Source organism: Hydra vulgaris, chromosome 02 (genome assembly GCF_038396675.1).
Source record: "Hydra vulgaris chromosome 02, alternate assembly HydraT2T_AEP".
Taxonomy (NCBI): domain Eukaryota; kingdom Metazoa; phylum Cnidaria; class Hydrozoa; order Anthoathecata; family Hydridae; genus Hydra; species Hydra vulgaris.
In genome coordinates this window covers 44,892,501-44,918,400 of record NC_088921.1, presented here as the reverse complement: position 1 = coordinate 44,918,400, position 25,900 = coordinate 44,892,501, and the positions used below count along the sequence as shown (strand labels likewise).

Here is a 25,900-nt window from a genome sequence, read left to right as displayed (position 1 = left end):
ACAGTAATCACTTTACCAAAAAAGCATGTTTAAAAAAACTATTTTTTTAAAACTTGAAAATAATGACTTTTTTTATTTTCAGCTTAAAAACAATAGTTTTTATGCATTTATCTAAGAAAAAAGTTATTTTTTTGTAAATTGATTATTTTTTTTAAAGTTTTTATATAACTTCGCTTCTTTTGAGTACCAGGTTGACTTACTTTAGAAGAACTTTTATTTTCAAAATTTTAGGGACCAGTCAAATTTTTAAGGGTCTTGAGCTACCCCTAAAATAATTTTTTGTTCAAAAAAATTTTAAACCTAGTGTTTTAGTATTATATAGAACAAAGTAAAGGGGTAGGAACAGGATTTTTCAAAAATGTTGTTTTAAGAGCCACCCTAATGTTTAAATGTTATATTTGTCATGTTCAAATGTTTAGGAGATTGTTTTATATTCAAATGTTTAGCAGGTTGTTATATGTTCAAATGTTTAGGAGGTAGTCATATGTTTATATGTTTAGGAGGTAGTTATATGTTCAAATGTTCAGGAGGTTGTTATATGTTCAAATGTTATATTTGTCATATGTTCAAATGATAACACATGATAATGACATCACAGGCAATGTTTTGATTACATTTTATGTAAGTGAAAAGTTGCAATGTATTATTCTTTTTACTTGAATAGCGCAACTTAAGTTAATATTGCTAGTTTTTCTGTTCTGTTCTGTAACGCTTACAGAAAAAAAAAATCGCAGGCAATGTTTTGATTACATTTTATGTAATCAAAACATTGCCTGTGATTTTTTACTTTTTTAAGTAAAAACTACTTAGAAATGCATGGCATTTTTAAGTAGTTTTTTTTTCATCAATTGCGAATGTTATTTGTTTTAAATTGTTATTTTTTTATGAAGTTATCTATAGTTAACTTTGTAAATGTTGTTTGTTTTTTGTTTTATATTTATTGTTTGTTTAAACCTTAACTTTTATTTTGCCTGCATCAACCTTATTTTTTAGCTGCTATTTTTTGTTATTGGTTTTTTATTAATATCTTTTTATTAAAAAAAATGAACAAAAAAATAACAAGGAAACAAATGGAGATTAAATTAAAGAAGATGAAGGTTTGTATCTTATATATTTTATACTGTACTAGCCCTTTCGCGACTGACTTAAAAACAGCTATATGACTGCACGTAAAATAACGATCTTGGATCATGATCAATTAAAAGAGTATAAAATAAAAATTACTAGTCAGAATTTTACAAATAAGACCTTGTTTTTTTTGTCAAAAAATTGGCTTTCAGAAAATTAAAAAACTAAAAAAAAAATTTATTATCTTAGTAACATGATCAAAATATATCATGTTGAAATTAACAAAATTATATAGTTTCTCTTTGTAACCTTTAACAAATAAAGAAGAAATACATAAACATATCGTTTTTGATATTAAATAAATAAGACATTTATTGCGGTGATCAAACAAAAAAAATCTTCACCACTATCATTGAAAAAAATTTCAAGGATCTCATTTATGACAGTATACTTTTTATCTCTTTTTGTCATCTTTTAAAATTGATTTTTGAGCGAACTATAAATGCAATTAACAAACGGTTTGAAGCATTAACTTAAGAAATTATTCACATTTCAAAAATAAGTTTAAAGTTTTCCCCAATTGCTATAGATGATTTGAAATATTCAAAACTGTTTATGTACCGCCATGCAGGTCACTCGTCATTTAGAAACAAATTTTATGAACCGCCATACGGGTCACTCGTCACGAAAGGGCTAGCAGTGATTTATGCATATAATATATGCAATATGAGTTATTATATGCTTATTTTGTTTAGTTGTTCAAGAGATGGATAGTAATAGAGTTTAGTTTTGTTTAACCATTATGTAAACTTTATAATTTTTTTTTTAAGAATATATTCAAATTTTACTTACTTAAGGGTTTTATCAATGTTTAAACAAAGCAGTATAAGTCAGTATTTCTTTATTTTTAAATATATTTTTTAATTAAAACAATGTATTTTATATTAGTTTTTATTTTATTTTTTTATAAACTTTAGCAACATTTATTTTTTTATTTATTATATTCTTCCTTACTTTATTTCTTAGTTGGGATAGAACTTTGAACAGTTCAACTTTGAGCAGCCATAGTACATGGTGCAGTAGTTGAAATTCTGGCTCAGCACTGAGATATAAGAGGTTTGATACCAGCACTGGTCAAATAAACATTGATAAAGATGGAGTCATGAACTTAATGGTTAAATGTTTATCCACGGTGCTCAATGATAAAGAAAAATTTAAAGTTGATTGTACAATTATGTTACATTCTGAAGTTTAGCTACTCAATGCCATCTCTAACAAAAGGCTTGATTCAAAATAATAACATTGAAATGTAAAGGTTTTGCAATACCACCAATAGAAAGGTTTACCAACAGAAACAATTGTTTCTATTAGTAAACAGGTATTTCTTGCTCAAATTTAGTTGCCAACAAGAGATTCCAATTTATCTTTTGTATTAAAATTTTGTTTGTTCATTCTAGAATTCCTTCGTGCAGAGATTAAATTTGCACGAAGGTATTCTAGAATAAATGAAGCTTTCGTTGTTTTATGTTAGATATGCATAATCCATTTTTTTATATTTTAACTCAGATATTCATCTTGTTTTTAGTGATTTCATATAATTAAATAAAATATTTCTACCTATTATATAACTTCCAACATTTTTTTACAAAATTTTGATTAAAACCGTTGTTTTTTTTTGAGAATTTGGATTTCAAAAACCGGTTTTTCAAAAAGTCGGTTTTGTATAAACCCTATAACAGACTTAAACTTAATTTTGGAACAAACATAACCCGTTTTACAGTTGGAACAGCTAATTTATAACTAGTAACATTAATTTTATATATATATATATATATATATATATATATATATATATATATATATATATATATATATATATATATATATATATATATATATATATATATATATATATATATATATATACACACACACACACATATATACATACATATGTATATAAATATATATATATATATTTGTATATACATATATGTGCGTATATATATGTGTATGTATATGTGTATATATATCGGCTATTCTAGATCATTTTCAACAGCGTTGACTGTATTTGGGCGCCGCTTAAATTAAAATTTGAGGACCTTTTTTTTTTAAACGTTTTTTATATCAAAGATTTTTTTTGCGAAAAAATGCTGATTTTCTTCTAAATTTCTTTGCAACAGGGGGAGGGGGTACCGCCACCCAAATTTTTTTTCTAGAATAGACCTTGTATGAATGTATGTGTGTGTGTGTATATACATATACACACACACACACACACACAGATATATATATATATATATATATATATATATATATATATATATATATATATATATATATATATATATATATATATATATATATATATATATATAGATATATATATATATATCAATCCTTGGAATTAGGAAAAATGAGGTCGGCAATAAATTGCTGACCTCAAACTGTTAGTGCTTGTCAAAAAATTTTGATAGAAAAGGGTTACCGGAAAACATAGAAAGGAGGTTGGCAATTTTTTGCCAACCTCAAACACTTTTAGGTCGGCATTGCTGAATGCCGATCCTTATTACAAGGGTTGGTATATATATAGTTATACTTTTTTTTAAAAATTCACTTAACAAATTCACTCACTTAAGTTGGGAATTAACAGAAAACAAAGATGAGAGCTAAAAGACCATACCTCTGTAGGTCTTGAGATCAAAATACTTTTAGCCTTACCTTAATCTTAAGACCTACCTGATAATTACATTGGATATGGAATACAAGAACGCATGGTGTAGTCTCAAAATAATTATTTTTGATACCACACCAGTTAATATGGATCACAAAAAAATATATTTTTACTAAATCCTAGAGATAGTTCAGATAAAGAATAAGTTTAGACAAGACTTGACCTAGTTTTTTGTTCTGAATAAATAATTTGTTGGATTTCTTCTTTTTTGTTCTGAATAAATACATAGTTACCTTAATATCAATTATTAGCTCATTAAAGACATTTTGACAAAATAGGAGGGTTTACAAAAAGTTAATATGGAAATAAAAAAAACTAATGGGTAAAAATCCGACAGTTTACCCATTAGTTTAAAATTTAAAATCAAACTTATAAGATAACTCACTCAGTAATTAAAAGTAATTTAGATTTCAAAAATCTTTCTATTAAATTATCAAACACTATGTTATGTTGAGAGTTTTAATTGAAAAAAAAATCAAAAAATGAAATTTTCAATTTTTTTTCAATTTTAGTTCAAAATCAATTTACACTTAAATTTAAAAAAAACTACTTAAACATTTACATAAGTCAGAAAAAATACTTTTCACATTTTTACAGTTTGCCATGTTAGTGTCAAAGGTTAGTACTTATGTATGTCTATATATAAAAACAATGCAATAAACTCAATAACCTTATTCTCAATATTACCAACTGGTACTGCTTCCATATTATTGCTTGACATGGTTATCATCAGTTGCCTATTAAATGTTTAACAAATATTTTTAAGTTTCAATAAAAGTGAGTCAAATTCATAAGTAGAAGTTAATAACTAATACCATTCTGACAAGTAAGCAAAATAGTAGTATAAAAGTTTTTCATTGTTGAATCCAAAGTAAATATCTTCAAGTAAATGAAATATTGGTGGATCATTGTTCTAAAGAAAAATTAATAACATAAATTTCTTTTTTAATTTTCATACAAAATAAACTTTGTAAAGAAAAATACATACAGGAACTGTTACAATAGCTGCAGTTGATGAACCTGCTACATTCACAGAAGCATAAACAACAAAGAATTGGAATGAAGAAAGCCAATATAAACCACTGACTAAAAAAAAAAAAAAGTCTAAGTTTATTAAATATATATATATATATATATATATATATATATATATATATATATATATATATATATATATATGTATATATGTATATATGTATGTATGTATGTATGTATGTATGTATGTATGTATGTATGTATGTATGTATGTATGTATGTATGTACATATATATATATATATACATACATATATATATATATATATATATATATATATATATATATATATATATATATATATATATATATATATATATATATATATATACATATATATATATATATTAGGGTGCTCTAGAAATGTATAGTGTAAATTTTTTTTCCTCAAAATCTTGCTCCCTGTTAATTTTCCCATTCCTTTATCTATTTTAGAATAAGTAAACAAATTTTAATCAAGTTAGTAGTGTATAAGCCTTGCCACCAGCTCCCAAAAAATTAATAGTTTGGAATTTTTTTACGTAAATTTACGATATGTTACGTTACATAACAAGTACGCCACATAAGTTTGACTCAAACTTTTTCAATTATTACATAAATGATACAAAATAATTATAATATGAATATAATATAAATTATATATATTTATAAATATATAAAAATAATTTATAAATAAAGCATATAAATAATAATATTTAATTGATAATTAATTAATATTTTAATATGTATATTATCTTTAATAATGTATTTTTATAATATTTTTTATAATATCTTTAATTCTATCATTTATTTTTATTTAAAGGTAAATTATCAAAGATTATCAAAGATATTAAGAGAAACTAAATTTTAAGTATTGCAATTTTTTACTTGTACACTACTCATCGCTTTAACCCAATTATGGATAGACCGGTTTTAAGAAAAGACATTGATATCTGGTTATTAGGAAAACCATTAACTTAATTGTTACCATCAAGAATTCCATCAAAGGGAGATGTCCTGCATTTCTTTTTCTTTATAAAAGATGGAACATGAAACATGCTAAACATGTCAAATGTAATGGTGCTATAGCAAACACGGTTATTGTAGAAATTCAAAATCAATGGGATAAAGCTGGAATTGCAATTCAATGCAAAGACAAGGTTTAAGCAAAAATTTTGGATTTGTATGATGCTTATAGAATACTTCAAAAGAAGAAAGGATGTCAATCTAATGAAGCTAAAGAAAAACTGTTTATTGATGATCTGAAAAATTATTTTTATATTGCTCACCAAGATGCTTAAAACAAAATAGAAACTGAACGACTTCATGATAGTGAGCAGAAAAAGAAGATATTGAATTTCTTATAGTACTTAGAGATCAGAAGCGAGTTATTTTGGGATTAGTAGACTGAGCATATAAAAGGAAAATTACGCAGAAAATACAGAGAAAGAGAATTGAAATGGCAAGAAGAATGGTTGAAGAAAAAAGAAGACAAAATCTTTCAACAACATCAAGCACAAAACCTGAAACTATAAGTCCTGATGTAGACTTGCAACCTGCAGAAGACTCTAGTGTTACAGTTACACGCAGTTTAGACAATTCTGGAGATTAAGATTTTTAAAACCCACCAAAATCTGCTACAAAACCAAAAACTTTTTCTCTTTTTTCAAACTTGGTGCCAGAATTAAAAAAGAAACAAATAGCCAGACAATTTATCGAAGGAAAAAAAGACATGCCACTGGATAAAGGAGTACCAGTTTTTCCACAGTTGGTTTTATCTACAAAATTAGTACATTTGATTGGCAAGAAATCTTGACTCCTGTTCAACCTACTCAGAATATAAACTGCCTGGTTATACTTGCCGCCAGCACAGTGGGAAACAAGTAGAGATTTTCAAGAAGCATTTATGTTTATTCATCATGCAAAAGTTGTTAATGATCTTGCTGAAAGAGCCATGAAACTCATCACAGACTTTGTGAAACACTTTCACTAAAGATGAAATACAGAAACAATATTTGTTACAGGTTATTGAAAAACACAGGCACAAAGTACCAGATTTTATAAAAGGAAACCTGGGAAACATTTAAAAACTTTTTTTTTTTCTTAGAGACATCAGTACTAATTAAACATATTTAAAACTAATAAAACAACCTTACTGAACTTTTTTCATTATGTTCATTGTTTAAATGAAGATACCAACAGTTTTTCTAGATTTTGAAAAAAAAATGTGTTGTATTTTTAATGTTACAAATTTTATCGTAGCATTCTTAATGTTAAATAATATGAAAAACATTTTCTTTGTGGTGGCAAGGCTTACAATTGTTTCTAAATCTTAAGGTATGATTTTTCTTGTATTTTATGGTGAAACAAATTGGAAAACATCCAGGGAGCTAAAAAATATTGACTTTTTATTTTTCAGAGCACCCTAATATATATATACACACACACACCATATATGATAGTGTAATTAACGCGTAGTATGGAATTGCTGAATATATATATTCACATATACATTTTTATCTATGTAGGTATGTGTGTGTATATATATATATATATATATATCAGGCCTTGTTACAAGATTTCGCGAAAATGCGTAACGCATTTCTAAGTAACTCAACTCATCAAATATATTTTGCATCGTTAGAAGTTATATTGCGTCACTAGCGTCTTTTCAAGTACCGCATTGTAATTAAAGTTATTTTGTAAACGCGTTAAAAATCATACAAACAGTTTGTTTTTTTCTCACTGTAACCAAAGTCACAAATAAAATCTAAGTTCTTATTTAAAAAATCATTTTTATTATTTTTTTCAAATATGAACTAAATTTTAGTTTGAAAAAAATATTTTTTCATGAAACGTAAAATAAAGTTTGTTTATTTTCTTATGATTTTACAGTTGGTTTTGGTTATTTTATTAACTGTTAATAAATTTTTTCTTATTTAATTTGTGAACTCATTTTAATAATGCTTATTTTAATAATTTTTTAATAATAACATTTTTAATAATAATAATAATAATAACAATTTTAATAATTTTAATAATAACATTTTTAATAATAAAAATAAAACATTTTAATAATTCTTATTTAATTTGTGAACTCATTTTAATAATGTTTTTAAACAAGAAAGAGTTTTTTGTTGTTTTTATCAGTTACCGATAACATATTCGTGATCATAATTTATTTTCATAAATTAAACAAACGTCATTAAAACTTTACGTTATTGAATTAACAATAAACAAAATATCTTATTAATAAAATATTTACATCAAAATAAATCGTGCATTTTTTAAACTATTATGACTAAAAATAAATTTTATATTTAAAAGAAATTTATATTTTTAATTCCTTAAGATAAAATTTAAAACACTTAATTTTTTTTTAACTAATTTTTAACAACAACAAAAAAATTATTTAACAAACTGTTTCTTTAACAAAAAATCTATTAGTTTACAATTGCGGTTAAATGCTTTTACTTACGACTTTATTTCTTCTGAATAAACGTCACGTTAACGACAATCAAAAGGTAGATATAAGTTTTTGCGTAGCGCAAAACTGCTGAACGCGTAGGCAAATCGCCTTTTCGCAAGCAAAATGCGAGCTGCGTAACGCTTCTTAACAAGGCCTGATATATATATATATATATATATATATATATATATATATATATATATATATATATATATATATATATATATATATATATATATATATATATATATGTATATATATATATATACAGTAGCGTGCAAAAGTAACCGGACAAGAGCATAACTTGAGATAACTTTTGAATAAAAAGTTATCTCAAGTTATGCTCTTGTTTTAAAGTATTGCTTTAGTACTTTGTCGGAAAGCCCTTAGCATTGGTTACTGCTTGAGAATGACAAGGCATTGAGTCCACCAGCTTCATAATCACAATAATTTTGATTTTTCCTATTCTTTTTTCAGAGTATTCAATAAATCACGTTTACTTGCTAGTTTTCGAATTGAAATTTGTTGATCAATGAGCTTACATAAACATTCAATAGAATTAAGAAGAGGACTTTGCTAAGACTATTCGGTTAATTGAATTTCTTTGGTTTTGAAAAAGTTTTTTACAAGGGTTGGAGTGTGCTTTGGGTCATTGTCCTGGTAATACATCCTTCCTTGAGGCATTTTGTCTTTAGCATGTGGTAGCATAACATTCTTAACTACATATTTATACATATTTTAATCCATTTTGCCATCAATCAAATGGATAGGACTGATACAATCTCTATTAAAGTTAGCCCATTTCATAACGTTTCGACCTCTGCGCTTTAGTGTTGGTAGCTGGTATTTAGGATCGTTTTAATGGCCTTTTGGTCAACGGACATATCTAATATTATCAGATCCAAATAACATAAACTTAAACTCATCACTAAAAAGTACTTTCAATCACTGTTTTCTTTCCCAATTCAAATGTTTATTAGTAAATCTTAGGCGTGCTTTTCGATTTTTTATATAAATAAAAAGTTTCTTTGTAGGACATCTTCCAAACAGATTTGTAGACCTCAAAAGACGTTTGATTGTGTCAACACTACATTTTACATTATATAGTTCTTTAATTTCAGCATTTACCAAGACAACATTTTACATGGAACATTTTCAGGGCTCGAGGATGGATATTTCAGCAGGACTCAAGACACTTCAACCCTTATAAAACTCTTTTTCAATAGCAAAAAATTTTAATCAATGGAATTGACATAGCAAAGTCCTGACCTTAATTCTATTGAACATGATTAGAAACACATAGATTGACAAATTTCAGGTTGAAAATCAGCAAGTAGATTTATTGAATATTCTGAAACAAGAAAATGGGGAAAAATCAAAATTGTTATAATTTTTTAAATTGTTCTTTTTATAGCGTTTATTTTAATTGTATAATAATTATAATAAACTTATAAATAAATTATAATAATTTCTTTTATTTTAAGGTAAATGCTCCTTTCTAAACTCACACATTTTTTACAATTTACACCCATGTGGTGTATTGGCTGCACTAATTTAGTTACAGTCCTGCCATTTTTTGAAAGAGACTATTACATCTCTCTCTAAATTCAGATAACTTTTTTTCATGTTGCAAATTTGAATTGCTTTTAGTTTTAAATTGTTATCCTACAATATACATAATATAATCTGGTGTCATTAAAACATTTCTCATCGCATGTGCATGAAATAGACACTTCAAGTTGTATAAAAGAGTAGTCAGTAGATTAAAAAAACATTTTATGAAGTATATATTTCAAAAGCTATATAACATGTGATAAAATGAAGCTTTAAATACATTTTGATTATTATATTTTATTTAACAATTAGTATTATCTTTCTTTTTGATAAAAAATTATAAAATTTACTGGCGGTTTTTTCAAAATTTACCGATCCTTGAACGTTTACCTATTTCAGTCAAAGTATGTACACTTCTCCCATGTTCTGCCCATTTTGTTTTGCTATTTTTATTTTTAAATCTTTATAAGTTGCATTTTATTTAGATTTATATATATATATATATATATATATATATATATATATATATATATATATATATATATATATATATATATATATATATATATATATATATATATATATATATATATATATATATATATATATATATCAGTTTAACTTGATGAAATTCAGCACCCTTTAATTGTTAATTACTCGAAAACAACTTAACAGATTTTTGTGATTTTTTGAAACAACGAAGCTAATTAAATTATTTATTTCAATAATTTCTTATATTTTTTATCAGACACTTAGATAGAAACCGAATATCTTTGCGAGTACTTGACATCATCTGCTGGATCTTGCTTTAAGTTACTTTTTTTAAGGCGGCTATCCATTTTTTCTTAAAATCTTTTTTATTTGTAGCTAATTTCTTGCTTTTCAATAAGATTCCTTTTATAATTGACCAATAACTTTCAATAACTCGCTGTTCAGGACAATTTGGAGGATTTGCTTCCTTAGGAACAAACTTGACGCTATTTTGTTCATACCATTCTAGAGACTTCTTGGAGTAGTGAATTGTAGCCAAATCAGGCCAAAATATTGTGGGCATTTCATGCTTTTTAATAAATGGCAAAAGGCATTTCTTTAAGCATTCTTTTATGTATAAATCTGCACTCAAAGTTTTACAAGTAATGCATGGTGTACTTTTTAAACCACAGGAGCAGATTGTTTGCCAAATGAGAAACTTGGGAGCAATTTTTCAGTTTGAATATACTTGAACTTTTTGGCAACATATCTACCTTTCGACTGATAAAAATATTGCTGCCCTGGCAATTGAAAAAAGTCCTTTTTAATAGGTTCCATCATCTTCAATTTTGAAATGTCAACTTGTAACAATGAAGGATTTTGAAGAAAATTTTCTAAGACTTTTTTTTGATTTAATAGTTTACTCATTTTAATCCGATAGCAATGATAACCAATACTTATTACCATTACAATCAAACAACAACACTTAGCTTCCAATAAGCTTCCGTGTGCAAAAATATTTTAAAACAATTGTCAAATATTCTTTGATAAAATAATTATTAAAAGGAGTTCAACAGATATATATATATATATATATATATATATATATATATATATATATATATATACATATATATATATATATATATACATATATATATATATATATAAATACATATATATATACATATGTATATATATATATATATATATATATATATATATATATATATATATATATATATATATATATATATATATATATATATATATTTATATATATATAAAGTATGCAAAAAAAAAAATCATAACTTTAAAGATTGCATCAAAAAAATGAGTTGTCCGTTAAAATATTTAAATTTTTTTTTAGATATCTTATCCAGTATTGTTTTAAGAATTTATTTGTGTATTGATGAATTAATTGCTTTTTATACCTATTGAATTTTACACAATTGATTTAATGAAGCATAAAATTGACTGCAAAAAAAATAATCGTACAGTTCAAAAATAATGTCAAATTAATCAAACTTCATGGAAATTAGTATCGAGTGGGCCTCCTTTGGCCTTGATGGTCTCAGCTAGTTGATTTGGCATTGAGTTGACTGAACTTTGAGTCTCTCCTGTTGTTATATTATCCCATGCGCTCATTATAGCTTCTTTCAAGTCATCTTTGCATCTAAATGCTCGATCACAAATTTTTCTGTCCAAAATATACCACAAATTTTCTATAGGATTCAAGTCCGGACTTTGAGATGGCCATTCCAAGACATTGATGTTATTTTAGTAGATGGTCGCAAGTTGGCTTTGAGAATTTCACAATACATTGAAGCATCCATTTTTTCATCAATAAATGTCAATTTCTTCACTCCTTTCCAACTCATACTACCCCACCATTACATTTTCTCCTCCATGCTTTACACTACCTCGCAAACAACTTAATTTATAAGCTTCTTTTTTTTTGCCACACTTTCTGAATTCCATCCAATGAGAGGAGATTGTATTTTGACTCATCTGACTACAAAATTTTTTTCCAATATGATATCAGCATTTTTTCATACTTCTTTGCAAATTCTAATCGATGTTTTCTTTGTTTTGCAGTTAAAAAAGGTTTTTTACAAACTACTCTACCTCTATACCCTTGTTCTCTAATACGATTTCTAATTGTTTGAGGGGTTACTGTGATATTGTGATCTTCTTGAACTTTTAAAGCTAATTTAGCTGCTGAAACAAATCTATTTTCTTTACATTAATGATATTGCAATCAATTGCACTGGTGGCCTTGCGCTTTCATCCTCTGCCAGCCACACTAGCAACGGTTCCAATCAGATTATGCTTCTTAACTATTGAGGACACTGTTGTAAAAGGAATTTTTGTTTCTTTTTGGATCTGACAGTAGGATTTTCCTTGATTTTTCGAATCAACTACGGGGCTCCGTTGACAGAAAGACAAACGTTATTTTCTTGACGCCATTTTGCTAAAACACTATACTTTATTTCTAGAATGAAAGTGTATTTAAAAAATTACTATTTTCAATTGTACTAACTTGTTGGATCTTCAATTTGCTCGATTTATGCTAAAATAATGACCTATTTTGTCAGTGTACAATTATTTTTTTGCAGTCAATTTTATGCATTATTAGACCAATTGTGTAAAATTCAATAGGTATGAAAAGCAATTAATTCATCAATGCACAAATAAATTCTTAAAACAATACTTGATAAGATATCTAAAAAAAATTTCAAACATTTTAACGGAAAACTCATTTTTTTGATGCAATCTTTAAAAGTATGATTTTTTTTCACGTGTAAAATTATTATTTTTTGCCTACTGTGTGTGTGTGTATATATATATATATATATATATATATATATATATATATTATATATATATATATACATATATATATATATATATATACATACATACATACATACATACATATATATATATATATATATATATATATATATATATATATATATATATATATATATATATATATATATATATATATATATATATATATATATATATATATATATATATATATATATACACTTAAAATTTAGAAAAACAACTTTTTATAGAACTTCAAGTTTCATGCCTATCGGCAATTATCAGCCATGAAGTACAAAATCAAAATATAAAAAACCATTTAAAAATTACAAACTACAGCAGAATGAGTTCTGACATTATAATACAGGAAGACATAATGGAAAACATTCATTTAAATATTAAAATAAAATTTTAATAATTAAATGAATGTTTTCCATTATGTCTTCCTGTATTATAAACTAAATTCCTCATTTAAACTAAAAATGAAATAAGCAGTAAAATTTAAACAAATATTTTATAAAATAATGATTATTTATTAAATTTTTATAAAATTTTGCTTCTTTTGAGACCCAACATGATATACTTTTGAAGAACTTTTCTTTTTAATAATATTAGAGACCCGCCTGATGTTTAAGGGACTTAAGGAGCTACCTCTAAAAAAATTCTTTAATTCCAGTATTGTTTTATTATATAGAACACATTTAGAGGGTGGGAGCAGACATTTTTAAAAAAATTTGTTTTTTTGGGACATACTAATATATATATATATATATATATATATATATATATATATATATATATATATATATATATATATATATATATATATATATATATATATATATATATATGTACATATATATATATATGTGTATATATATATATTTATATATATATGCATATATATATATATATATATATATATATTTATATATATATACATATATATATGTATATATATAAATATATATATATATATATATATATATATATATATATATATATATATATATATATATATATATATATATTTATATTATAAGAACTATGAGGAAAAAAATGCAATCATTAAGGCACTTCTTGCATATATGTACTGATGCCACTGGCAGCCCATTATTTCAGTATGATGTCAGACTGCTTATCAAAGTATGAAATAAATGTTTCATACTTAGCTACCTGCTTAAACATTGAATCAACATAAAAAAAGACCTTAATTCACAGTAAAAAATATACTAACCAGATTTTGTTTCTCCTTCAAATAAATTACACACTGTAATTTTTTTTTCTTCCTTTAATGACTTAAAAATAATTAAAAATAAAATTCAGATTTGCATATATGTTAGGATCACTAAATAAGTAATAAAAAAAAAAAAATAATAAATACTAAAAAAAAATAACAATAATTAAAAAAAACTGGGTTAAAAAAATGTTAATATATTGATGTTATTTCTAATATATTGATGTAATAAAGAAAATTTTTAAAGAGATTATCAGTAAAAGGGTATTTCAGACTATCCTATATATAATTATGTCAGAGTTTAACCTAATTCAGGTGTAATATTACGAGATATAGCTTAAAGTAACATTATGAAAATAACTTTTATCTGATCGAATATACAAAGTTGTATTGAAATAAATAACAAAATGACTGTTATGATGGTTCTAAACAACAAACTAAATAATAAAATAAACAAAACAAAACAAAAGTTTATAAATATAGGAAACTATGTTGATCTTTGTCAGTAAACAGAGGTGTAATTGTAGTGACCTTTGTTAGTAATCACAGGATATACAAAAAAAAATTTTATGCTCAACACTATTTTAGTTTACACTAAAGTATAAACATATAAACATATATACGGAAATGTAGAAATAATAATAAATTTTACTGTAACTTTAAAGTTTACTTTTATAAACTGTTATTTTTTTAATTTACTTTTTTTTGTGTTTTTTGTTTTTCGAAAAAACCAACTCAAATGAGTTTGAAAAAAAACTTTTTAGACCCAAACACCAGTTCCAAGAAATAGCAATACTCCGCACATGTTTTGCAGTAAAAAAATAAAAATAAATAATATCACACACACACACACGCACACACACACACACACACACACATATATGTAAATTATGTTAGTGTATTTTACAATTAGAGTGCTCAATATTCTTAAAGAACAGAGCAATAATAAATTAGTAAAAAATACTTATCTAACTTTTTTCTTCTACTTTAAGTTTCACCATTGCTGGATCATCAGGAAGAGTTCTCTTCCTGATGATCTAGCAATGGTGAAACTTAAAGTAGAAGAAAAAAGTTAGATAAATGTTTTTTACTAATTTAATCTATATATATACATATACAAAATTTTACCATTGCTAGGTCAGTTTTAGGTTTTTTAAAAAAAATTATTTAAGACTGGAAAAAGTTTTTTTACTATTATTCGATAGACTGCCTGCCTTAACCAAACTCTCAGTCGATGTAGCGGCAAGCTATAAGATAGTAAATGTAGCAGCATGGTAGGCGAGCGGTCAATTTGACCAGCCAACACGAGGAATTGACGGACAATTGTTTTTTTTTTGGACAGTCGAATTTTTTTTTATTTGTTCAAGTTTTTATCTTGGCAATAGTTCTTCATGACTGAACTTTATAGATACAAAAATAAGTTAATGCTTGAAAATTAACAAATGTGTATTAATTTAATGATGATAAATTTAAATAAAACCAATGCTTTTTTTAAAAGTGCAAACAGACTGTTGATTTTTTTAAATTTATTTAAAAAAAATTAATTTCATTGAAATGACTTTGCAAATGGTGGGAAAAGCTACAAGAAAAATAATTGAAAAGATTAAATTAAAAAAAAAAAAAGAAAAAAGTACAGTTGAGATAATGTTCTTAATTACATAAAACAATTTCGAATAATAATAAAATAAGAACTTCAATCTTCGAAGTTAAAAAATAAAAACTAGCAAACATTTTATATCACGTGCTTATTAAAACCATTTCAATAACCGCAAATGTTATAACCTATTCACACTTATGGTAAAACACATTTTATTTTAAACGCGCCTTTTTGCTTTTAATGTTATAAAACTGTATAAAACATCAATCAAACAACATGGTAAGGTTGATTTATATTAAAACAAACTTTTTATATTGACAAAACAACCTCGCACTATTGTTTTATTGTTGTTTTATGCACCTTTTAATAGTGACATTTTATTGCGTGTTTAAAATAAAAAGTGTTGTATCGTCAGCATGAACAGGGTATTAGTTAATGAACAGGGTATTAGTTAATAATCAGCATGAACAGGGTATTAGTTAATAATAATGTTATCAACTCTCGTTTACAGATAATATTTAAACTAAATACTTAATACTAAGAAGACAATTGTTTAATCAAAGTCAAGAAAAAACATGCCTACTGGAAGCTTCCGAGAAACACTGTAGGTCAGAAAGTCCTTAGCCTCAAACAGATTTGTAACAGACTTTTTTATTGAATAAGCCGTGTTGACAACTGGCAATAAGTTTATGGGCTACAAGATGCTGCATGTTCTTTTCTTTAACTATTTTTTCCATTATTTTGCATGATACAAGGGTGATGGAGATAGGCCTGTAGTTTTCTGGGTCAAGTCTGGAGCCTTTTTTGAACAGTGGTGTTACTTTGCTGAAAGCTACGCTTTTGGGATTACACCTTGATCCATCGATTTCTGAAAAATGATGGCAAGTAGGGTAGCCGCCTCATTGGCACATACTTTAAGCACGTATGGGTTGATAACGGTATATACAAATATATTGAATATATACAGTATATACGAGTATATCGAATTTAAAGTAGAAGAATTAATAATATAAAATTATTAATGAGTTATTAATTTTAATTTTGACAATAATTAATTTCATTTATGACAATAAATTTTTTAAACAATTAAATAGAATAATGATTAAAAATTAATAATTTTTATTTATTGAATTTTGGATATAAAGTTAATTTAATGCAACATTTAAAAACAAAGATGAAATCCAGGCAGTATTGTAAAAAAAAATTAACATCTTTTTGCTTTTCACTTTAATGACCGGCTAGCAATTAAAGTAGCATCATACCATTAACAATAAAACTATTTTAAACGCTTTCAATATTTAAATGATTTTATAAAATTTTGGTATATGCATTTTCCAAATAATATTCTGATTTTTTGTCAAATCTTGTTTTTAAAAAACTTTGATTTTTTTTCAACCAGTCAACCATGACCAGCAAGAATTTATTTTGGGAGGTCAAAATAGCAAATTTTTGTGCGGTCATTGACCGTTGACCAGCCATTATTTTCCATGCTGGTATTCCATGTATATTAACTATTACAAGGTTATTAACCAAACTGGCTATTAAATGAAACTTTTTTTTTGTAGAAAAAATCACATTTTCTCAAAAAAAAATTTGCAATTTGAAAATAAGAAGTATTTAAAACTAATTTTAAAAAGTAAACTAAATTAGAAAAAAGTCATGATAATATAATATAAAATTCTTTCTTTTAGAGATTCTGGTAATTGCCAATTGTAATTGTAGAGTTGTTTTTATTTAAAATCTGTTTTAATATAAAATAAATGTTGGCTTCACTTAATAAAATTCTATACCATAAAATAAAGCCATGTCTTCTACTCTAGGACATGTTAAGAGTTATTTTAGCAAAACAAATACTTATGTTATAAAATTAACACATTTTTATTTGTCTTGAAAAAGTGTGAACTAATTTTTTAATTCAATTTAAAACTCACTTTACTTTATTTACCATCTAACTTGGTTAAGGTAATGAGATGTAATATAAGCAGCACTAATCAAATCTTGGTTGGTACCATATTGTTGGTATGCCTATTAACACCCTATGTTATGTAGATGATATAGTATTACTTGCTCCGCCATACATTAATAAATAAATATTCAATAATGTAATTAATCCTAGGTAATATTATCTCTGGCTTTATTATTTTATTCTGTAGCAATTTTTGGAGCTGCTGCTTCATCATTTGGAGGGAAACTTGTTTTTGGATCACCCCAACAAATGGCAAATATGTTTGGTGGTCCTCCTACATTTGGTAGTGGAGCTACTTTTAGAGGTGCACTATCTGTTGGCAGTGGTATTAGCGTTTTTGGGAGTGGAAGCGCAAACGCTCCAACATTTGGTAATTTGGCTTTGCACACAGGGACACCTGTGTGCAACATCTTTTGCCTCATTAGGTTCTTCTGCTTAACCATTTGGACAACCTGGAAGTGTGTTTGAAAGTGTCCCAGTACAAACATATGTTTTATAAATACCACTTATAAAATATGAAATTTTACAAAATCTTATTTTAACTATTTTTTTTTACATTTAGTACAAGTCATTTACATTTTTACATTTAATAGCAAGATAATGTTTTTTCCAATAGATTTTTTTGTTTTACTTTTTTAAAATAGTATTTTGAGTCAATCTAAATGTTTCTTATTTTGAAATCTTGAATGATAAAACTATTCCACATAGTTCACATACAGTTATGAGCATGAAAATAGCAGTACCTGGAATTTTTTGAATACTATTGAGCAATTTTTTTTTACTAATTACTGAAAAAATTTTATTATTTTTATTTTGACACTTCAAACTCAAAGAATAAAAAAAATCACATCTTCAGTAGTTTTACATTTTATTTCAAAAACAAAACAATAACAATTTAATTGGCATTGAAATAGCAGTGGTATCTGAAAATGGAGAAAAACAATTTTTGTTGTGTTAACCATTAAAAAAGTTATTTTTTTAACATTAAAAAGTTTAAAATAAACATGGTATAATATAATATAAAAATATCAACTAAACCATTGAATTCTTTTACAAAAACAATCAAAATTAGCCAAAATCAGGCCAGAACGTATGTCTACTGTCATGTGATTTAGTAAAAAAAATTTGTAAACACTCTTTAACATATATTTTACCAGAAATTATGGAATTCAGAAATATAGGGTGCTAATTTTTTGTCACAACAAATAGCTTGCCAAATCAAGGTTTTTTAATCAAACTTATCATGTTTTGTGTATTTAAGCTTCTTCGCTGCTTTTCCTCTATATTTCTGCATTATAATAGATAGCACCATCATCTTCATTAATTCAGAAAATTTTAAAAGTATAACTGTCATACAACTTTCTTCAATGGGTTCTTGCACTATTTTTTTTTTTGAATTTCAGAATGGTAGGGCACTTTTTGTGATCTGAAACCTTAAAAAACATGTTTATTTTTAACTTTTACAACAAAACCATGAGAAAATCTTTATCTTTTTGCGCTTACTCTAGTGAGAGACTTGGGTTATTCATAAAACTGTTAACCAGTTTTCTAACCAGTTTTATATCTTGAAAAACCTCCTTTCCTCTGTTACAAGACTTGCACCTGATTGATTTTTGTTAGGAAAAAATGTTAAGCAACATGACTAATGGTTTAGGGATGTGTTTGCATCTTTTTTGCTATTTTTGCTTCTATACAGATTTTCCAAATATTTGTGCAAAATATTTTTTCTGACGTCTTCTTGATTTGTCATTTTAAAAACTAATTTTTTAAGTCAAATGGGAAAACTAAAACATTTTTTTTAAATTGTTACATGCTGCCAACAAAATATAAACATAATTAAAAATAAATTAATACCATCACTGAAAAAAATGACGTGTATACTCTTTTGCATTTATTTCGTGTACAGTAGGGGAGAAAACATCTTATGCTACTTTCATTGGCCTACCTTAAGCATCAGCTTATCTTATGCTTATTTTAACTAACCATATAAACAAAAGGTAGCACACAAAAGAAAAAATAATTTAACACATTTACCTATTGACCAGCTAACATGTCAGCTGTATTTACTGGTCAAATTAAAAATATTAAAAAATGCTTCAAAAGTATTATTTTCAACATAATTTTAAATTAAACCATCTCTTCTTTTTTAGCAAAAACTCACATTAACAAAAAAGTTTTCGATAACAAACTAAACCTCTAATTAACAGTTTGAAATATTGTTAGTCTAAAATAACTCAGGTGCGCAGATTAAAAATAGTTTTGATTAAAAAAGGAAGTTTGAATAAAAATAGAGTTTAGTTTAAAAATGCAGGTTTGATAATATTAAAGTAGTTTTAGAAGTTTAATATTTTTGTATATTATTACTTTTAATTAACTTTTTTAAATTTTTTATAAAAAATAATTAAATTTTTATAAAATTAAACATAAGAAAATTTTAATTAAAAATATTTTTGCAATTTATTACCCCCCCCCCCCCCTAAATGCTTTATAACACTTTTTTAAAAAAAGCTACGACAAAAATTACTAAGTGAATTTGATGTGGTTTAATTGTGATTAAACATTATAAACGTATAAAATCAGCTAAAAAGAATAAATGCAAATAAAAAATAAACCTTATCATACTGGACCAACTTTCCATCATTTTGACCAATAGCTATTCTTTTACCTTTAGGACTCCATGAAACTAAATTTAAAAAAATTATATGATAATCATCGAAAACGATTTTTTTTTTTTTTAAATGATTTTTTTGCATTATTGCATTTGTTTATACCAAAAGCCTTAAAGAGCCATTTAATGGGATCCAAATCTGTAGATCTAAATCTCCCAAAAAGTTAATAAGGATCTGGGTCCAGACAATTTTAAAAAAACTAAAAGACTTTCCTTGCAATACATGCATAAAAAATCAAAATATCTTTTAAAAAAAGCATTTAATAGTGCTTTGTATTTTAGTTATATCTTTTAACTTTAAATTCATAATTTATAAAATTGATGCAGCAAGGCTTATGATAAAAGAGTCAAAAGAATTGCAAAAAAATCTTTTAATCTTTAATAAGCTCTCTTCAAGACTCTTTAGTAATCTCTTATCAATGTATATTTTATGGTTTTTATGGATTTAATTCAAGTTTTTAACGTTTAAAGCATATAAGTTTTTAAAGGATTTAAGTTTTGTTTTTACAGAATTCTATTTGTTATGGTGGTAGTCATAAAAAAAATGATCAAAAAATAATTTTTTTGAAAAATTTTGTTTTGATTATTTTTTTATATGAAAATTTTGAACAGTAACTAATGCTCTTAGTAACTGTTCAAAATGTTCAAAAGGCATATGAGTTACTAAATTTAATTCCTCTGCAGATAAAAAATCTCATCTTTCCAATTTTTAAAGCTTTAATGAGAGAAGTGCTATAGGTAAAGATTTTGGATGTTAAAACCTAAAATGCAAACGCGGCTTTGAATGCAAACATATAGTCTTGTGTACCAAAATCTATATTTTTAGGAATATAAACATTAGAAATGAGTGCCTATTAAGCTGTAATACATTTTAACAATGGCAGAAACGGAATCCTTGGCATCTTAGAAAATTTCAGATTGACAGGAACAGTTTCACATCAAATTGCAAAGAAATTGGATATTTCACACGTTAAACACATGACTAAAAAAGCTAATTACAATGTAAAAAAGCAAAGTAAATCCATTAGAACAGAAAAACTACAGCGACATTTTAAAAGAAAAAAGACTTATGCTACAGAAAGTTAATTTAGGATTTAATGATTTATTTGTTGAGATTTTTACTTTTTAAACTTTCTTTTGTGTTTTTCTCAGCTTCGCATTTCAAGCATTTCTTGAAAACTTAAAATGTGATAACTTGATATTGGATAGAGTAATTGCTTTTAATTTTCAGTATATGCTCACAACATATATGCACTCCATTTAACCTTCGGAATTTTTATGAATCGCTCTAAATACTGATTTATAGACCTCAAAGTTTCAAAACTTCCCACAAAACTACTGAAAACCCATGAATCCTAGGTGATCATGATCATGGGTGATTTTATGACACTTTTTCAAACTCTTCACAAAGTACAAATCACTATCAGAAAGTTAAATAAACTAGAGCGTTTTACCAAAAAAGAATATAAAAATACCTACCCAAGTAATGCCATACCACCACACTTATATGGAATATTTAAAGCGCATAAGCTAGAAAAAGACTACCCAATGTGGTTAATTGTAAGCACCATACACTATACACTTATGTATAGCACCTCTAAATATTTAGTCAATATGGTAAAACCCACTCGAAACTTAAATGAAATGTATTTAAAAAATTCTCAGCAGTTAGTGGATATAGCAATATTATGGGAAATTGACAAGAATGAAATTCTGATGTTGTTAATTTGCTTCAGTCCCATTTAAAGAAGCAATTATATAAGTTGAAAATTTAAGAAACAACCAGAGCTTTATATCTAAATTAACTTTTAAAGAGATCAGGGTTTTTTTAGGACTTTGCCTTTCTTAATTTTTTGTATGAAAATGATACTTATGAGCTGGAAAACTCTGGACCAATTGGCTTAGCTTTTATGGTGGTGGTTGCCGAGTGTTTTTACAGTATCATGAAAGTAATGCACTCTCAATGACACTAAAAAATAATATCCATGGCAAATCATTCAAAAGATATGTTGATGATATACATTCAAGGTTCCAGGCAAAAGAAAATGCGCAAAAGTTTTTAAATCTACTTAATAAACAATACAAAAGTATTCAATACACAATTAAATCTGCCGACTAATACAGGCCTTGTTTTAAATTAAAAAATGCTTAACGCATCAGTCAAATGTGAATTTGACATCATAAAATTCTCTTTATTTTTTTATTTTTTAAAGACATTTACTTTTAAACTACTGCAATATTATTAATTACCACAAAAAAAGTTAAACAAATGTAAAAATCCTATTATAGAATGATTATTTTATTTTATTTTTTACATCAAATAATTAAATTTGATATTACATTTTTAAAAATGTTTAATACAAACAAATTTCTTTCTTTTCTCGACATTTGTATAAATGAATTAAAATATGTTAAATAGTTTGAAATTATTATTTCTTGAATTTCTAATTGCAGCTTTGCAACTAAAAATGATTTTTTATTTTTAAAAAAATAGAGAGTAACAAATAAAAAAATGACATTAATTTCTTTACTTTATTTATTATAAGTTTATTACTTTATCAGCAACTTTGGTGCGAAAGCAAAGAATATTTTTCAAAACACCATTTATTAAAATTATATTGCTGTGCTTTAAATTTTGTTATAAAAAAAACATACGTTTTGTGCAAATTTTTGGTGCAGCATTTTCAAAAAAACATGCACGCGCATAGTTGTAGGCCGAAAAAAATTGGAAATTTTCCAGAAAATAACATTAAGATACTTTTATGATTTGTTAGGAAATTTATTCACTTAATATAACCAGTTGTTGTGTCATTAGTTTCTAAAAAAGATGTGAAAACTAATGTGGATTTAAAATTTTAAAAGTTTCTTTTGGAAAATCAGCTTTTAAAAGAAGAAGACGTAGAGACTGGATTAAAGCAATCCATAACATTTCATAACATTGAAGTTGCTCCAATTTCTAGTTCGATCCAAAAAAGAGAAGGGAAAAGAATGCTAAAGTATATAAACAAGGATCCTTATCAAAATTATCATCTACAATATAGACCTTGATAACTATACTGAGAAAATAAATTATGACATGAAACCACCTAATAATAAGTCTACTATATCTAAATATTTTCAACACAGTATTTATAAAGCAGAATTTTAAACTTTTTACTTTCAATTAATACAGTACTAAACTTAATTGAGATATTGAACTTGAAAAATAAGCTTGACTTGAACAAAGTAAACATACCAAAATCTAACATCAGATGAACAAAATAATCTTTTTTCAGACTTATCTTAGATGGTAATGTAGCTCTTTAAAAAAATTGAAACTTACTTCACTCAGGTTTGATGTTGGAGGACCATCTTTATTTTGTGGTAATAAAGCACATTATATAATAAAACCAGCTGGAGCAACTAGTTTATTATCTCCTGATTGGGTGAGTGTATCAGACAGAATACTTTATCAGAATAAACTTTTATCAGAAACTTAAACTTGTTGGCTATATTCTTGCTGATAGACTCTTACCACTTACTACTGTTATTCTATAACTATTGTTTTTTTATGTAAAATAATATGATGGTATCTTTAGGTTATATATTTATTAATTTGCTGAATAAAGCCTTCTATACCAGCTTGAATTTTGAATTACTATTATTAATTCACTACAACGAGGACTCGATATTAAAAATGCTATTGGGGCAACATTAAAAATTATTTTACAAAAATTTTTACAAAAGACTACAACTGGACGCAAAAACAGCTTTCATGTTAGTGTTTCAGTCACCTATGCATAATATTCATGAGAGGAATTTAAAATAAAATAAAATAAAATAAAATGTTTTCCATTAGTTATATGACTGTGAGGATCACTCAATTTGTTAGATAATACCATGTTGAATATAAATGCCTTTGATCATTTTAATATGAGTATAGTTGATTAATGTAAATATATATAATCAGGGTGGCCAGAAAATTTTCATGTTCATTTTCCATGACTTTTCCCTAAAACTTTAACATACAAAGCAACAAAAAATTTCACACAGCCCTTTACTTTTACCCAAAAGCATAAGCTTCAAATGTGCTCTAATTGACTTTTAAATAATTATGTTATTATGAGACTTTAAAAATACATTTTTTGCAATCTTACTTTGATTGTCAATTCAAGTAATAACTTATAGTTTGCAACTAAATCAATAAAATTCTCTGAGTTTTGCATAATTTATTTAATTTCCTGACTTTATCAGGATTTCCAAGTTGCTGGCCAACCCTGAATATTTATAAGTAATATAAAGTAAATTCATAGAAAAGTATTATATTATTATTTACAGATTAAAAATCTAAATTTTAAAAAAGGCTATGAGTTTTAATTTGTTTATTGGTTTAAAAATCTTTTCATCACTTTTTTGTACTGTACTGAACTCATTTTGTTCCAACACAAGTGTAAAGTTTTTTAAATTATTATTTTTTACAAACTAGATCTTTATCCTTTGCTACTAACTTTCCTTCCATTTTCTGTTGATTTTTTTTTTTACTTCTTGTTACAATTGGCAATATTAGGTATCTCTAACCACTGCACCTCAGATGCTAAATTACTACTACTTAAAAATATTTAATTATGATGTTGTTATTTATTAAATTTCAAAATATTTTTAAAAACAATATGAATTGAAAAAGCTTATAAGATTTTATGTTGTTGTTGTTTTACGAGATCAATCTGAATATAAAATTTGCAGAACATAAAATATATACATAAAAGTTTTTAATAGTAATCAAAGTTTATAAAAATAATTTAAAAAAACTTTAATTTTTACAATTTAAAAAAAAAATGTAACTAATTATTTATGTAATTACATTTTTTATGTAACTAATTATTTCAATCATTTTTCAAAAAGAAGACAAAATTTTATTCAAGGATATAAAAGAAATGCAAAAAACACTTATAAAGTGTATGTATATTATGAACTTTTGAATGTATACTTGTAAAGTTTTAATGTTTTCTGCCTACAAGTATGCGCCCACATGTTTTACAAAAAGATGCGACGTTGCACAGAAAGTCCTTTATACAAAAAAAAAATTTGTCGCTTAATGGAAATCGTTTTGGGCATATGTAAAATTGCTCTATGTATATGTAAACTGCCAGCAGCGTAACGCCTTAAAACAAGGCCTGAAATACATTAAACTATCTTGATATTTCAGTTACTAACAATAAAACAGGTACATATAGTTTTAAAATACATTGCAACCACAAATGTTCAAATTAAATTGAATTCATGCCATGACCCTAAAATTATCAATGGT

At 25.4% G+C, this 25,900-nt stretch overlaps 1 protein-coding gene across 6 annotated transcripts in view; it reads right to left on the bottom strand.

Annotated features, from left to right (window-relative positions):
- LOC100197226 (nuclear pore complex protein Nup214) overlaps positions 1-25,900 on the bottom strand; it is a 101,597-nt gene that overhangs the window by 27,220 nt on the left and 48,477 nt on the right. For all 6 annotated transcript variants that reach the window (XM_065791067.1, XM_065791072.1, XM_065791070.1 and 3 more), the window contains 5 exons: positions 20,558-20,628; positions 14,383-14,443; positions 4,791-4,888; positions 4,618-4,715; positions 4,473-4,539 (listed from right to left, as the gene is read on the bottom strand). In XM_065791067.1, coding sequence (XP_065647139.1) covers positions 4,473-4,539; positions 4,618-4,715; positions 4,791-4,888; positions 14,383-14,443; positions 20,558-20,628 — 395 coding nt within the window. The remainder of the gene's footprint in view (positions 1-4,472; positions 4,540-4,617; positions 4,716-4,790; positions 4,889-14,382; positions 14,444-20,557; positions 20,629-25,900) is intronic.